The sequence below is a fragment of the Leucoraja erinacea genome, chromosome 13 (assembly GCF_028641065.1).
Source record: "Leucoraja erinacea ecotype New England chromosome 13, Leri_hhj_1, whole genome shotgun sequence".
In the NCBI taxonomy this organism is placed as follows: Eukaryota; Metazoa; Chordata; class Chondrichthyes; order Rajiformes; family Rajidae; genus Leucoraja; species Leucoraja erinaceus.
Genome location: NC_073389.1, coordinates 27,518,549 through 27,534,694, shown reverse-complemented (window position 1 = coordinate 27,534,694; position 16,146 = coordinate 27,518,549). Strand labels below are relative to the sequence as shown.

General features: G+C 43.7%; 1 protein-coding gene across 1 annotated transcript in view; it reads left to right on the top strand.

Annotated features, from left to right (window-relative positions):
• LOC129702747 (carcinoembryonic antigen-related cell adhesion molecule 7-like) overlaps positions 1-8,180 on the top strand; it is a 134,651-nt gene extending 126,471 nt beyond the window's left edge. The window contains exons 8-9 of the mRNA XM_055644689.1: positions 546-578; positions 3,430-8,180. Coding sequence (XP_055500664.1) covers positions 546-578; positions 3,430-3,500 — 104 coding nt within the window. The 3' untranslated portion in view covers positions 3,501-8,180. The remainder of the gene's footprint in view (positions 1-545; positions 579-3,429) is intronic.
• Positions 8,181-16,146: the final 7,966 nt, after the last annotated feature.

The window sequence follows — 16,146 nt, the reverse complement described above, 5'->3', positions numbered from 1 at the left end:
TGATGCCACAGCACTGGAGACCCGGGTTCGATCCCGACTAGTGCTGTCTGTACAGAATTTGTACGTTCTCCCCGTGACCGTGTGGGTTTCCTCCGGCTCCGGGTGCTCTTGTTTCCCTCCCACACTCCAAGGACATACAGGTTTGTAGGTTAATGGGTTTTTTAGAGGATAGTGCTAGTGTACAGCACAAAATAGGTGGGTCGAAAGGCCTGTTTCCACGCTGTATCTCTAAAGTCTAAAGTGAAGTGTTTGATTGTCATATGTACAATGAAAACAAAGAACTGCAGGTGCTGGGTTATCCCAAAGATAGAAACAAAGTGCTGCAGTAACTTAGCAGATCATGCAGCATCTCTGGAGAAAAAGGATGGGTGATGTTTTTCGGGTCAAGATCCCATTTCACACTTCCATTAACGCAGTGACACACAGATAATAAATATGATAATCAGTAGTACGATAAATGAGTAACAGTACTAACATAAATTAATACTAGGTAACTGACTTCCTAATTTTTTTCAACATTATAAAAAATAATTTCCTTCATGTAGGAAACGGGGAAGAAACAAAGCCACAGCCATCAGGTGGGTATGTAGGTAACTGCAGGCTCAGAATATCATGTTTGATCATCTTGCGTTAGGTGTACAAAGACCGAAAATCTAGGAATTATTGTAGATACATTTTTTGAAGGAACTGATGGTCTGGATCTCAACTGATATCCAGTTCAATATTCACCAAATCATCATACAGCGTGGAAACTGGCCATTCTGTCTAACTTGCCCACACCGACCAACATGCCCCATCTACACTAGTCCTACCTACCTGCGTTTGGCATATATCCAGTCCTAGCCATGTACCTGTCCAAACCTCCACCGGCAGCTCTTTCCATATACCTTTGTGTAAAGAAAGTTACCCCTCAGCCTCCTATTAAATCTCCCCACCCCCTCACACCACCTTAAACCTATGTCCTCTGCTCCTCGATTCTCCAACTCTGGGTAAATGCTTTTGAGTCATTTGCCCAATCTATTGCTCTCATGATTTTGTGCAACTCTATAATATGAACTCCTGCACTCCAAGGAATAGAGTCCTAGCCTGCTCAAACTCTCCCTATATCTCAGGCCCTCAAGTCCTGGCACATCCTTGTAAATTATTTCTGCACCCTTGCCAACTTAACATCTTTCTTATAACATGGTGACCAGCAGTGAACACAATACTCTAAATGTGGCCTCGCCAAAGTCTTATAATTGCAGCATTACCTCCCAATTTCTCTACTCAGTACTCTGACTGATGAAGGCCAATGTGCCAAAGGTCTTTTTGAACACCCCCATCTACCCGTGATGCCACCTTCAAGGAACTATGTACCCGCATCCTAGATTCCTCTGCTCTGCAACACTCCCCAGAGCCCTACCATTCACTGTAGGTTCTGCTACTTTCCATGTTGGACTTTGCAAAATACAACACCTCGCATTGCTCTCTTAAATTACATCACCATTCCTCAGCCCATCTGACCAACCGATCAAGATCCTGCTGCAATGTTTGACGACCAACTTCATTATCTGCAATACCACTCACTTTAGGGTCATCTGCAAACTTGCTAATCTTGCCTTGTACGTTCTCATCCAAATCATTGATATAGAGGCCAGGCAACATCCTCGTAAATCTTCTCAGCACCCTTTCCAGCTTAACAACATATTTTCTATAACATGGTGGAATCTTAACACAACATAACAGAGCCTGATTTTCTGTGCTGATGAGCTCCAATTTTCTTCATTGATGCCATTGTTTCACCAATGTACTGCAAGTTTGTCCTCCTCGAATACATGTACATTTCCCTTCTAAAAGTCCCTGTGCAATGTTATGCTACTGGACTTGGCAATGCTAGACCTTACCAATCCTTTTTGGGTAAGATAGAAGATGTGGTTATCTTGTGTTTTCAATCCTCTTTTGCCTAATTATTGTAAGTGCAAGACTACTAATTAGTGGCCTAATTGCTCAAGGGTCTGTGGGTTAATTAGCTTCTGTGCATCAGAGCTGCCAAGTAGTACGGATTTTCCGTATTTTGTACAGAAATGCGATAAGAATACGGATGTACGGATTTGCTTTGTAAAATACAGATTTTTTTTTAATTAAATCGGCCTGACCCTGTTTCATCTTGCTGCTTAAAAAAGTCATACTGTAACTCTAAAAATTATAGCAGATTAAATCCACTAGTATTTTAAATTTCAAGATCTCAAATTTCAAGATTATTTTTGTAAGCTTTGATCTGCCTGTCCCGCTACAGGTTTACACAGCGCTGTCTGTTTAACGTGTGGGGACAGTGCTATGGGTTCTAATTATAGCGCTATTGCCTTTACACATAGTGCTATGACCACAGCGCTATGGGTCACAGACTGTTCGGGGAGGGAGTGAGGGAATAAGGAAGGGAGGGAGAAAAAAATGATGGAGCGAGGGAGGGGGAGGGAGAGGGAGGCTTCCAAAATGGCTTCTACATTATCATCTGGTGCTAAACACAGTAAACAGCCATTCAAACAGAAGTATACAAAGAGATGGCAATGAATACAATTAAGGTGTGTAGAAGACATGTCAATTGGTAGCAAAGTTATGCATTCTTGCACATGGGTATGACCGCACATTAAAAAAGCAACATTTTTTTCGGCACCTTGTAAAAACATTGATTTCCTCAGCAAAATACTGATTTGCAGGTACTAGAATACTGAAATGCCCTAACAAAACTTGGCAGCTCTGGTGCAAGATACAAAACTGAGATAACGTAGAACTCGTGTGAACGGGTGATCAATGGTCAGCATGGACTAGGGTGCCAAAAGGCCTGTTTCCATGCTGTATATCTAAACTAAATTAGTTATCTATTTTGTATACTATCTCCATTTCTGACCACCCATCCACCTTTATACAACTATATATTTTAAAGTTTAGTACCATCATTAATATTTTTTGTTGCGCACAGGCGGCAGGCCCTCTCTTCGTGAAGTGTATCTATTGTGGATATTATGGATAATGTTAGCCATTATCATACAATTGAGTTTGCTATGTCTAAATTGCAAATTCCCTTCAGCTAGATCTACCTTCTTGCCTTCATTTGTTTAAAGTACTCTGAGTTTAGACACGCAGTGTAGAAACAGGTGCTACACCCAATGCCGACCGTCAAACACCTTCACACCAATTATATGTTTTCCCAATTTCTCATCCATTCCCTGTGCACTACGGCCAATTCACCTCTAAACCCATGCATTTTTGGGGCATGGGTGGAAACCAACAGGGAGAACATGCAAACTCCACACAGATAGTTTAGTTTATTATGTGTACTGAGATACGGTGAAAAGCTGTTCATTGCGTGCTATCCAGTCAGCGGAATGACTACATGATTACAATCAAGCCGCCCACAGTGTACAGATATTATTGTTTATTTATCTACAGGTGACCTAGATCAGAGAAAACCAAGTTCCAACGATGCAGAGGGAGATCTTGCATTGCACAATCTTGAATAAAAACAAAGGATATCTGATGGGGGGAAGAAGCCGTCTCTGTGAATGGAACTAAGAAAAGAATGTCATCAACAGCTCTGATGAAGGACCCTGGAACTGAAATGTGAACCAATTTCACCTTCCACCGAAGCTGCTTGACCCAAGTCTTTCTGCAATTTGCTGTTTTTATTCCACCAGCATTCGTATTCCACCAGCTAGAACAACCGCCAGCAATACTCCAGTAAATTACATTCCAAGCCACTATGAAAAGGGCAAAACTTGTGCTAACCATAAACGTCCGTTAAACATCAATGAAACAAATGTATTTGATTCCCCCTCCCCCCCCCCCCCCCCCCCCCCCCCCCCCCCCCCCCCCTCCACCAGGATCCAATTTGTCAGTAAATAAACAGTGTGGATTTTATCACGGCCTGTGACAAGGTCCCGTATGCTAGGCTGCTCAGGAACTTTGTCTCACGCGGGATCCAGCGTAAGCTGGTCAACTGCATGCAATATTGGCTTAGTGGAAGCAAGCAGTGGTGGGAGTGGAGTGTGGTTTTGCAGATCAGAGGCCTATAGGCAGTGGTTTGCCGCAGGGACCGGTGCTCAGTCCATTCTTGTTTGTGGTCTATATTGACAATTTGGACGACTGTATTCTCAACACGAGTAGGAGGTCATGGAGACAAGCAGCTGCAGATGCTGGCTTACACAAAAGGACACAAAGACCCTTCAAGCGTCCTGACTCAAAAAAGTCAACTCTGCACATTCTCCAGAGATGTTACCTGACCTGCTGGGTTACTCCAGCATTTTGTGTCCTTAGTAGGTTTGCAGGTGACTCATTGGTGAGGAGTGGGCAGTGTGGAAGGACATCAAAGATCTAGATTAACTGACAAAGTAAAGTTTGCAGATGACAGCACAATTGGTGGTGTCATGGGCAGTGAAGGTGGTTATTGAAGATTGTAACAGGTGGTGAATTTGGTCAAGTAAATGGCAGATGGAATTCATCACGGATAAGTGTGAGGTGTTGCCAAGCTGAAACCAGATTTGCACGCTAACGTACAGCCCTTGGAGATGCACTTTTTCTGATCTGAGAAGTATATAAAATTGAGGGGGCTGGATAAATGGGAGGTCACTTTCCCCCAGGGTATGGAAATCTGAAACTGATGGGTACAGGTTTATGGTGAGAGAGAAAAGAGACCAGAAGGGCAACTTTTTCCACATGAAGTTGGAGATTAGTTTAATTTATTATTGTAAAGTGTACCAAAGTACAGTAAAATGCTTTTGTTTATGTGCAATCCAGTGAAAGAAAAGCCTATATAAATGGAACAAAATTACCAGAGGAAACTGCAGGAGCAAGTACAATTACAATATTTAAAGTACATTTGAACGGCTACATGGATAGGAAAGGTTTAGAGGGATGTGGGTCAAACAATGGCAAATGGGGCTAGCAGTATTAGATATCCTGCTTTGTTCTCAACCACAAAGGCTAGTCTGAGACCTTTGGTCTACCTTTTGAAAGAAGTTAGGAGGAATTTTAGCCAGAGGGTGGCAAATCTGTGGAATTCATTGCCATGGGCAGCTGTGGATGCCGTCATTGGATATTTTGATAGCGGTGATGGACATATTCTTGATTAGTAAGGATGTCAGGGGTTATGGGGCGAAGACAGGAGAAATGGAGTTGAGGGGGAAAGATAGATCAGCCACGGTTGAATGAAGGAGTAGATCTGATGGGCCAAATGGCCTAATTCTGATCCTATAACTTGAGATGTTAGCCTTTTGTACGTTTTGGTTACCACCGGCACTCATTGCCCTGCTGAGTTTTTCTCCTGTGTGAACACTCACTGCACAGACGTGCTAGTCCCAGCTTTAGATGTTTATCTGTGTAACACTCAACTGTATAGGCACATTTGTCCTGGTTTTAAATGCTTATCAGTGCCAAGTTACCTTATTTCAGCTCCTCACTGTGCAATGATTCAAGATGAGCAGTATTTTATATATTAAATAAGCATTTTTAAGATTTAAAAATGTAATCTGCATTCATTTTAAGTTATTCCCAACACTGATTAGTCAATTGAGCTACTCTATTTGTCTTAGCTGTGTAGATCCTTTAAAAAAAACCCAGCTGAGACTAAAAAATCGAAATGACAGAGAACTGGAACTACCAGCACAGGACGCAGCTCGTAAAGCTGCTGCCTCACCGCTCCAGCCACCCTGGACCTCCAGTGCTATCTATCCATGTGGAGTTTGCACGTTTTCTGTGACTACACGATAATTCCACCACCTCAAAAGTAAGCACATTTGAACATTGTCAATTGCCACAGTGGCACAGCGGTAGAGCTGCTGCCTCACAGCACCAGAGACCAGGGTTTGATCCTGACCTCAGCTACTGTCTGTGATCACGTGGGCTTCCTCCAGGTGCTCCGGTTTCCTCCCACATCCCAAAGATGTGTGCGAGCTGTAGGTTAATTGTCCCTCTCTAAAATTGCCCCTAGTGTGTAGGGAGTGAATGAGAAAGTGGGATAATACAACCAGTGTGAATGGGTAATGGCTGGTCGGCACAGACTCGGTGGGCCATGTGGGCCTGTTTCCTTGCAGTACCTAAATTAAAAAGCCCCTTGTGTCTGGGGATGTGGGCAGAATCTAAAGGGAAGGTGAGAAGTAAATCGGTCAAGTGGGATGTTTTTAAAAGTGTACTGAAGAAAGCTCAGGATGTGTACGTCCCCGTTAGAGTGAAGGGCAAAGCAGGCAAACGTAAGGAAGCTTGGCTGACGAGGGAAATTGAGGCATTAGTCAAAAACAAGAAAGATGCATGGGACATGTATAGGCAGCTGGGATCAAGTGTATCCCTGGAGGAGTTTTGGGAACTAAGGAGTAAACTAAAAAAGGAGATCAGAAGAGCACAAAGGGGCCAGGAGATAGCTCTGGCGAGTAGCATTAAGGACAATCCTAAAAGATTTAACAAATACATAAGGGGGAAAAGGGTAACTAGAGAGAGAGTAGAACCTCTCAGGAATCAAAGCAGTCACCTCTGTGTGGAGCCACAGGACATGGACAAGGTCCTAAATTAGTATTTCTCTGTATTCACCGAGGAGAAAGACATTAGGACGGAGGAAATTGGAGCGCTTTCTGGAAGTGGCTTGAAAGCTGTCAGGGTTACTGTCGAAAAAGTACTGAAGGTGCTGTCGTGTTTGAAGGTTGACAAATCTCCAGGGCCTGATCAGATATATCAGAGGACATTGCGGGAAACTAGAGAGGAAATTGCGGGAGCCCTGGTTGACATTTACGAGTCGTCCTTAAATACAGGAGATGTGCTGGAAGACTGGAGGGTGGCAAATGTTGTGCCTCTTTTCAAGAAGGGCTGCAGGGAAAATACTGGGAACTAGAGGCTGGCGAGCTTAACATCTGTTGTTGGTAAGTTATTGGAGAATATTCTGAGGGATAGGATATACAGGCATTTGGATGGGCAAGGGCTGATTAGTGATAGTCAGCATGGTTTTGTACATGGGAGGTCGTGTCTCACCAATCAGATTGATTTTTTTTTTGAAGACGTGACCAAAAAGGTTGATGAGGGCAGAGCTGTAGATGTTGTATACATGGACTTCAGTAAGGTGTTCGACAAGATTTTGCATGGTAGGCTGCTCGGGAAGGTTAAATCGCATGGGATCCAAGGAGAGACAGCTGAATGGATAGCAAATTGGCTCCATGGAAGGAAGCAGAGGGTAATGGTGGAAGGTTGCTTCTCAGACAGGAGGCCTGTGACTAGTGGCGTGCCTCAGGGTTCAGTGCTGGACCTGTTACTGTTTGTCATCAACATCAATGATTTGGATGAGAACATACAGGGCAAGATTGCTGATGATACAAAAGTTAGTGGTTTTACATATAGTGAAGATGGTTGTGAATGATTGCAGCAGGATCTGTATTGATTGGTCAGGTGGGCAGAGGAATGGTTGATGGAGATTAATACAGAGAAGTGTGAGGTTGCACGACAGGTTGATTGCATTCGTCGAAACATTGCGGATCACGTGAGGGTTGCAATCTCCCATCCCAGCCTCCGCATCCAACACATCTTTCACCAACATTTCCGCCACCTCCAACATGATCTCACATCTTCCCATCTCCACCCCTTTCTGCCTTCAGCAGAGACCACTCCATCTACCACTCCCTGGTTCACACATCCCTTCCCACCCAAACCACCCCCTCCTCTTGCAACCGCAGGAGATATAGCACCCGTCCTTATACCTCCTCCCTCAACTCCCCAGGGACTCCAGCAGTCCTTTCAAGTGAGACGGGTTTATGTGCACCTCCTCTCAAAAAGACCAGCCTTTGTACCCAATTTTTACCGAGAGTCTTAAAGTGAAATATGAGGTTTTCGGATACTTTGAAGAAACAGACTCGATACACACAGGCCAAAGCCATTTGTAAATAACTAAACATCTGCACTGACTAAATCTTAAAATGTGCCAAATTCTAAGGTTTTATTTTATTTATAAATTCACAGCATTTAATTTACTTATTTTTTTAAACAGCATTGTAGGTGCTCCCTTCAATTTGTATAATTTGGTAGTTTAGAAAAGGTTGTCATTCTATCTATGGTCGCTGTGGACAGGTCACTGATTTCACCTCTACCATTTTGTTCCTAATGTCATTTGTTTAAAAACTGCATCAGTGTTTTCTACAGAAAATGCTCTAATAAACAATGTAACAGTGTATGAAGATTTTGTGTGTTTTCGATGATGGTCAAGTATAAAATCACGAGGGGAAGAGATATGGTGGAAGCACAGAGTCCTTTACCCAGGGTAGAGGAAGCAAGAACCAGAGGAAGTAGCTGTAAGGTGAGAGGGGAAAGATTTAATAGGAAACCGAGGGACAACTTTTTCCACTCAGTGGTGGGTATATAGAAAGAGCTGCCCAAGGAGGTCGTTGAGGCAGGGACTATAAATACCATTTAAAAAAAAAACAAACAAAAAAACAAAACATTTGGACAGGGACATGGATAGGAAAGGTTTAGAGGAATATATGGGCCAAAAAGGCAGGTGGGTGTAGTAAAGATGGGACGTGTTGGTCGGCGTAGGCAAGTTAGGACAATTGGCCTGTTTCCATGCTGTGTGACTGAAAATGGCACCACATAAATGGGTTAAAGCAGGCAAGTCAAATAAACAGGCCAGGCAAGGGAAGAGTTAAGTCTGACAAACTGCACTTATTTCAATGCAAGAAGCCTCTCGGGTAAGGCAAATGAACTTGGGGCATGGATAGGCAGATGGGATGGTTATTGGTCGGCATAAGCAAGTCGAAGGGCCTGTTTTCATGCTGTATGACTCTACCATTCAGGTATGTGATGTCTGGGTGAAGACTAAACAATTCTCAAGAAGGTTGAGACAATCCAAGACTCTTCAAGAATCTCTAAATGTTGTTTATGCAGAACACTTAAAGTATTAGACATTATCAGTAGATTTGAGATTTTGGGTGGGGGCTCAATGTTGACAGTTGTGTTGCGATGGAAAATTAGCTCATTTTCCCCAAAGACGGTGAATAAGCGGCAGCATTTCCTCACATTACAACTCCTCATTCCCAGGATTGTACAGAATGTTGGCGAGGTTGCAGATGGAATAGTTTTAACCCCATTGTTTAAGTAAGAATATAACAATATTGTAGGCAGGCCAAAAGAGATTCACTTGACTAATTCCTGGAGTAAGAGGTTAGTCCTGAAAAAAGTTATATCCCTGATCTTAGGAGTTTAGAAGAATGAGGAATAATCTTATTGAAAATCCTAATGATGCATAGTAAAATAAATATTGAAGTACGAAAAGTTTCAAGCACCACTGTCGTATCTGTCCCCACCACCACCCCTGGCAACACGTTCCAGACACCAACATATGTCGAAAAAAACAGCCCCGCACACCTCCCTTAAACCTTCCTCTTCGCACCTTAAAGCTACGCCCATCTATGTCTTTGATATTTCCACCCTCGGGAGTCTGGTTCTGGCTGCCTAGCCTATCTATGCTTTTCATCATTTTATATACTTCTAATGCCCCCTAATCCAGACATCATTCTGATAAGCCTCCTCTGCACCCTCTCCAAAGCCTTCACATCCTTCCTGTCATGGGGGTGACCAGAACTGTACATAATACTCCAAGCCCAGCCAAACCAAAGTTCGATAAAGCTGCATTGTGACTTACTGAAGGGCCTGTCCCACTTACGCGACTCTTCGACCTTTAAGCTCAGGGACACTCACCTGAACACATCGCAGGAAAAGCGGGGGAGCGCTGTCTGTAATTCACACGGTGCGAAGCCAAGGTGATACCCGCGATGAACAGGAAGGTAAAAGACGGCTGGCACAGTGTACGGTAAGCCCTTTAAAAGAGTGGGGAGGGGGAAGAAGGGGGGAGAAGGAGTGGAGACACTTTTAAGAAGCCAGACAACTTTTAATAAAGTTTAGCAAGCATTTAACGTTACCGGTCCGTTTTCCTTGGTTCTGAAAACTCGTGCTTACCTTTTTTTTCCGAAATGAGCCAATTAAAATGGTCGGCAAAGGAGATTGCCTACGGCTACCTTGACTGCCTATAACTACATGGCAACTCCACTCTACTGCACTACGAGTTCAAAAGAACCATGCCGACCAATATTTACTTGCGGAAGATTTTTCAGCATATTCAAAATTTTTCCTCGACCAAACTGAAGCCGTGAGTACGCGGGAACTTCTCTCGAGCATGAAGGAGAGTTATAGTGACCTCATAGGACCACGTGTCGACCAAGCTGCGAGTTTGTGGCGAGTGCAAACTCGCAAATTAGGTTGTCATAGTGGAACAGGCCCTTGACTCTTACACTCAATTCCCCGACCAACTAAGGCAAGAATAGCATATGTTGCTTTTATCACTCGATTTCTTGGAGTTGACACTTTCAGGGAGTTATGGACTTGGACCCCAAGATCTCTCTGTACATCATTGCTGTTAAAGGTCTTGCCATTAATTATATATTTTCCTCCTGCATTTGACCTCCCAGTGTGCGGCACCTCACAGTTGCTTGGATTAAAATAGAACAGAAAGGGAGGGCTAAGCTGCGAAGGGTGCAGAGACGATTTACAAGGGTGTTGCCAGGACTCGAGGTTGGGTGGGCTAGGACTTTATTCCTTGGAACACGGGAGGGTCAAGAGATGATCTTGGAGGTGTACAAAAACATGAGAGGAATGGATTGGGTAAATACAGAGTCTTTTGAACAGTAGGGGGAAAAGGAAAAATTTAATAGGAACCTTAGGAGTAACGTTCTTTCACACAAAAGATGGTCGGTATATAGAATAAGCAGCTGGAGGAGGTAGTTGAGGCAGGTACTACCGTACCATTTGAGACATTTGGACAGGTACATGGATAGGATAGGTTTAGAGGGTTATGGGGGCATGTTTGTCAGCATGGGCAGCTTTAGAGAGTTATGGGGCATGTTTGTCGGCATAGGCAAGTTGGGCTGAATGGCCTATTTCCATGCTGTGTGATTCTATTACTCAGAACGGTGGGCCAATTAAGTCTAGAAATGATCATCAAGCCTAAACTGAGGAGCCATCTCCCAAAGAAGAAGGGCCCCGTCGTGAAACATCACCGATCCATGCTCTCCAGAGATGCTGCCCGACCAGCTGTTACTCCAGCATTTTGTGCCCCAAAGTTACAAAGCTGATTTACAAAGCTAACATTGAGGAGATTTTCAGTAATAGATTGTGGGGAACTGCAGAACTACCGTAAGTGACCAAACCATGGCTCCATATCCCCCAGTAGTGTCAAGATAAGAGGTTCACCAGTAGATCAAAGTTCCACGCCTAACCACTCATGACCCAGAGTTCAAGAAATTTGTAATTTAGAGATACAACGTGGAAACAGTCATTTGGGCTCACCAAGTCCACGCCAACCATCCATCACTTGTACACTAGTTAATACGTCATAGGAGCAACATTAGGCCATCCGGTTCAGAATCTACTGCTGAACTACTATCTACCTCATTGGTGACCCTCGATCGGACTTTGCTGGCTTTATTTTGCACTAAACGTTATTCCCTTATGGACCTATACACTGTAAATGGCTCGATTGTAATCATGTTTTGTCTTTCTGTTGACAGGTTAGGACGAAACAAAATGTTTTCACTGTACCTCGGTACACTGTATACGCGACAATATACTAAACTGAACTAAACCAAAACTGAACCATTCGATCATGGTTGATCCATCTTTCTCTCTCAATCCCATTTTCCTGCCTTCTCCCTGTAACCCTCGACACCCATGCTAATCAAGAATCTATCAATCTCCACTTTAAAAATACCCATTGACTTGGCCTCCACAGTTGTCTGTGGCAATGAATTCCACAGATTCACAACCTTCTGGCTAAAACAAATTCCTCATCATCTCCTTTCTAAGATTGTGCCCTCTGGTCCTAGACGCTCCCACTAGTGGAAACATTCTCTCCACATCCACTCTATCCAGGCCTTTCACTATTCGGTAAGTTTCAATTAGGTCCTCTCGCATCCTTCTAAACTCCAATGAGTACAGGCCCAGTGCTGTCAAACGCTCATCATATGTTAATCCAATCATCTCTGGGATCATTCTCGTAAATGTCCTCTGGACCCTCTCCAACACCAGCATGTCCTTCCTCAGGTGTGGAGGGGCACAGTAGTTCTATCCTACATACAAGAGGAAATATTACAGAGGGCCATTCAACCTATAAGCCTGCATGTCTTTGGGATGTGGGAGGAAACCAGAGCCCCTGGATGTGATCCACGTGGTCACAGGGAGCACATTTAAAAAAAAAACTCCACACACAGACAGCATCCATAGTCAGGATCGAAGTGGTCCCTGGCACTAGAGTTTATATAGTTAACTTTCTTATTAATGGTTAGTTTTGTTTTTTCGTTTTGAGATACAGCACGGAACCAGGCTCTTTGGTCCACCAAGTCCATGCCGACCAGCGATCTCCATACATTAACACAAGCCTACACACACTAGGGACAATTTATACTTATACCAAGTATACCAACCCAAGCCAATTGACCTACAAACCTGTACGTCTTTGGAGCATTGGAGAAAATCGAATATCTCGGAGAAAACCCAAGGGAAATGCCCACGCGTTCACGAGGAAAACTTACAAACTCTGTGTCGACTGTACCCGTAGTCGGGATCAAACCCAGGTCTCCGGTGCTGCAAGCGCTACAAGTACTCCTGTGCCGCCCAATTTTATTATTTGGTTATTTGATTAAGTTACAGCTTAAGCCCTCAAAGCAAAGGATAGAACAGTAATGTATAAAAACTAGTTTAATTTTGACGACCCCAATATGTGGCAACACTTGTGTACTGCCTAGGTGAGGTCTGCCACATGATGATACAAAGCATTTCACTGTACCCACGTACATGTGTCATGTGGCCCTTGTGGCTAAAGGGATCAGGGGGTATGGAGAGAAGGCAGGTACAGGATACTGAGTTGGATGATCAGCCATGATCATATTGAATGGCGGTGCAGGCTCGAAGGGCTGAATGGCCTACTCCTGCACCTATTGTCTATGTTTCTATAATGTATCATTGTTTCAGCCGTAGTTCTAGGCTTTTTCAAATACGTTATATATTCTAAGCATTTGTTACCTTCCTACTGAAGCTTGTTATTTAGTTTATGTGATTGAGTTAATGGGGGCACTATCCTGTTATCTCCCAGTCTAAACCTTTGATGTGGACATCATTATAACAAATTACATTCAGTTACATTGGGAATAACAGTGTCAAGGGATGGGCGGGACTGCAAATTGAATAATATTCTATTTCCTGGAAACGGCTACATCTTTAGTCTAAGCTGATCAGATAGAAATCTCCCCCTGCACGAATTCTGACACAGGGGATCAAAACACAAGCACAGATTGTAAACAGACCCCTGTTCATTAAAAGGAGTAACAAAAATACTTTAGAGTTTGTGTAAGAAAAGCAGAGACAGATCCCAGAGGAAAACCGATGTTGGCAGCAACTGCGGGAATTTATGTTCAATTTCAGGGTTGGGCTGAAGGCATCCAAAGCTCACTCCCCCACACATTCACACCCCCACTCAAACTCTCTCTCTCTCTCCCTCCCTCCCTCCCTCTCGCTCACTCTCTCTCTGTCCCTCACACATTCATCACCCTTACCTATACACTTCTCACTCCCTACCCCCCTTCTCACACCCCCCCCTCCCTACCCTCCTGCCCACTGCTCACTCTCCCTCTCCCCCCCCCCCACTCTCCCCTTCCACTCCCCCTCCCAAGCACCCTCCCTCCACTCCCCCCCCCCCCCCCCCTCACCCACCAACATTTCTGTACTCTTGTGACAGTACCTGCCTCAATTACCTCCTCCAGCAGCTTGTTCCATACACACACCACCCATTATGTGAGGGGGGGGGAAAGTGACACTTTCAGGTTCCTTCTTATCTTATCCTTATCTTTCCTCCCTCACCTTAAGACTGTTCTCTGGTTCTCGATTCCCATACCCTGGGTAAAAGTCTCTGTGCATTCACCCGATCGAGGAGGGGACGTGCCAGAGGAGGAGGAGAGGAGGAGAGCGACCAAATGCACAGATCTACGGGTGGAGATGATGCTAACCAAAGTCACACTAAAAGAGGAAGGCCCTATAGAAAGTGTTATTAGGAAGGGCAGGGGGTAAGACACAGGCACACAAAGTCAGCGCACAGAACAAGATCATGAGAGGAACAGATAAAGTGTACAAGATTATGAGAGGAATAGATTGGGTAAAATACTTCATTTACCCTGAGTTGGGACGAAGGTCCCATTTCCCTGTGTATGACCGGATGACACACAAGCTTTAAAACAACAAGGGGGGCTTTGGTTAATGACAAAGGGCAGACTAAGGTGTTTATTCTTTGTAATATATGCAATATGACATTCTATAGATATGCAACTTTATTTATTATATACAAATCTATCATGTATAATATGTATTTCCATAAGAAAATGTTTGGACACTTGATTTGGATCATATTTTATTAGTTTAAACAACAACCAGTCATGCAGATTATGTACTATGCCACGTCCTTGGTGAAAATCTAAGAAGTTTAGTTTAGAGATACAGTGAGGAAACAGGCCCTTTAAATTAATTAACCAGCAAACCTGTACATCTTTGGAGTGTGGGAGGAAACCAGAGCACCCAGGGAAAACCCACTACGGGCAGAACATACAAGCTCCGTACAGTCAGCACCCGTAGTCAGGATCGAACCTGTGTCTCTGGTGCTGTAAGGCAGCAACTCTACTACCGCGCCGCCGTGCCGCCTATTTCCGTCTTTAATACTCTGTTGCTCAATCCTCACTGTCATTCTAGAGAAGACAAATTAGTATACAGTTAATGTCATGACCCTTAACAGCATTGATATCCAGAGGGATCTTGGGGTCCAAGTCCATAACTCTGTGAAAGTGACAACCAAGGTACAGTGAAAAGCTTTTGTTGTGTGCTAACCAGTCAGCAGAAAGACAATACATGATTACAATCGATCCATTTACAGTGTAAATAAGGCATTGCCTTTCCTAGTCAGGGCATTGAGTACAAGAGTCAGCAAGTCAAGATGCAGCTTTATAGGGCTTTTATAGGCTCGACCACATTTTGGAGCATTTGGAGTATTGCATGCAGTTTTGGTCACCCCATTGCAGGAAGGATGTGGAGGCTTTGGAGAGGATGCAGGTGGTTTACCAGAATGCAGCCTGGATTAGACGATATTAGCTACAAAGAGAACTAGGATTGTTTTTGCTGGAGCGTCAGAGTTTGAGGGGAGGCCTGTAAGATGTGTAAAGTTATGAGATGCATAGATAGGGTAGAGTCATAATATTTCTACCAGTGGGTGGAAATGTCAAAGACTGCATGGCATAGCTTAAAGGTGAGAAGGGGCAATTTTATTTTGTTTATTTATTTTTTTAATAATAGAGTGGTAGGTGCCTGGAACACGATGCCGAGGGTGGTAGTGGAGGCAGATGCAATAGTGGCATCTAAGAGGATTTTAGATAGCCACATCTAGCATGCAGGCAGAAAAGATTAGGTTGATTTGGCATCATGTTTGGCACAGACGTTGTGAGCCAAATGGCCTGTTCATGTGCTATACTGTTCTATGTTCTGTGTGTTAAGAGATTTCTAGATTTCTACCATCCTTGTTCGTAGCATGTTCTGGTATTGACACCTAATAGGTGCCCTCAAATTTAAAGTTATACTTGGCTCCATGTCCTATCCAGAAGAAATAGTTTGTTTCCTATCTACTCCTTTGATCATTAAAAAAAAAACAAACACCCTTTAATCTTCCATACTCAGGGGAATACAAGCCTTGAAAAAGATAAATGGCTTTGGTCCGACTCCACAGATGAACTGATACTCGAGTAGATTACCAACTGAGGAAGTTTGTGTAATTCTGGAATCATGATAAACTGCACACTTCCGTTTGTTGTTTGCCAACAAGGAATTGCAATCATTTCCGTTGAATTAAGCAACTAGTTTATTGCACCGAAATAAGCTGCTGCTTTTCAATGAAACAGACCAGTCTCAGAGAAAATAGTACTCCTGTATATTGTGGGAGGAAGGCTCCTTGGATTCAGGAGCTGGGAACATTACTGTGCTCTTGGAGGTGGCACAAGGCAGGAATTTCAGAGTTAGTAGCACTATGTTGGATAATGCTAACAGACCAGGTTCAGA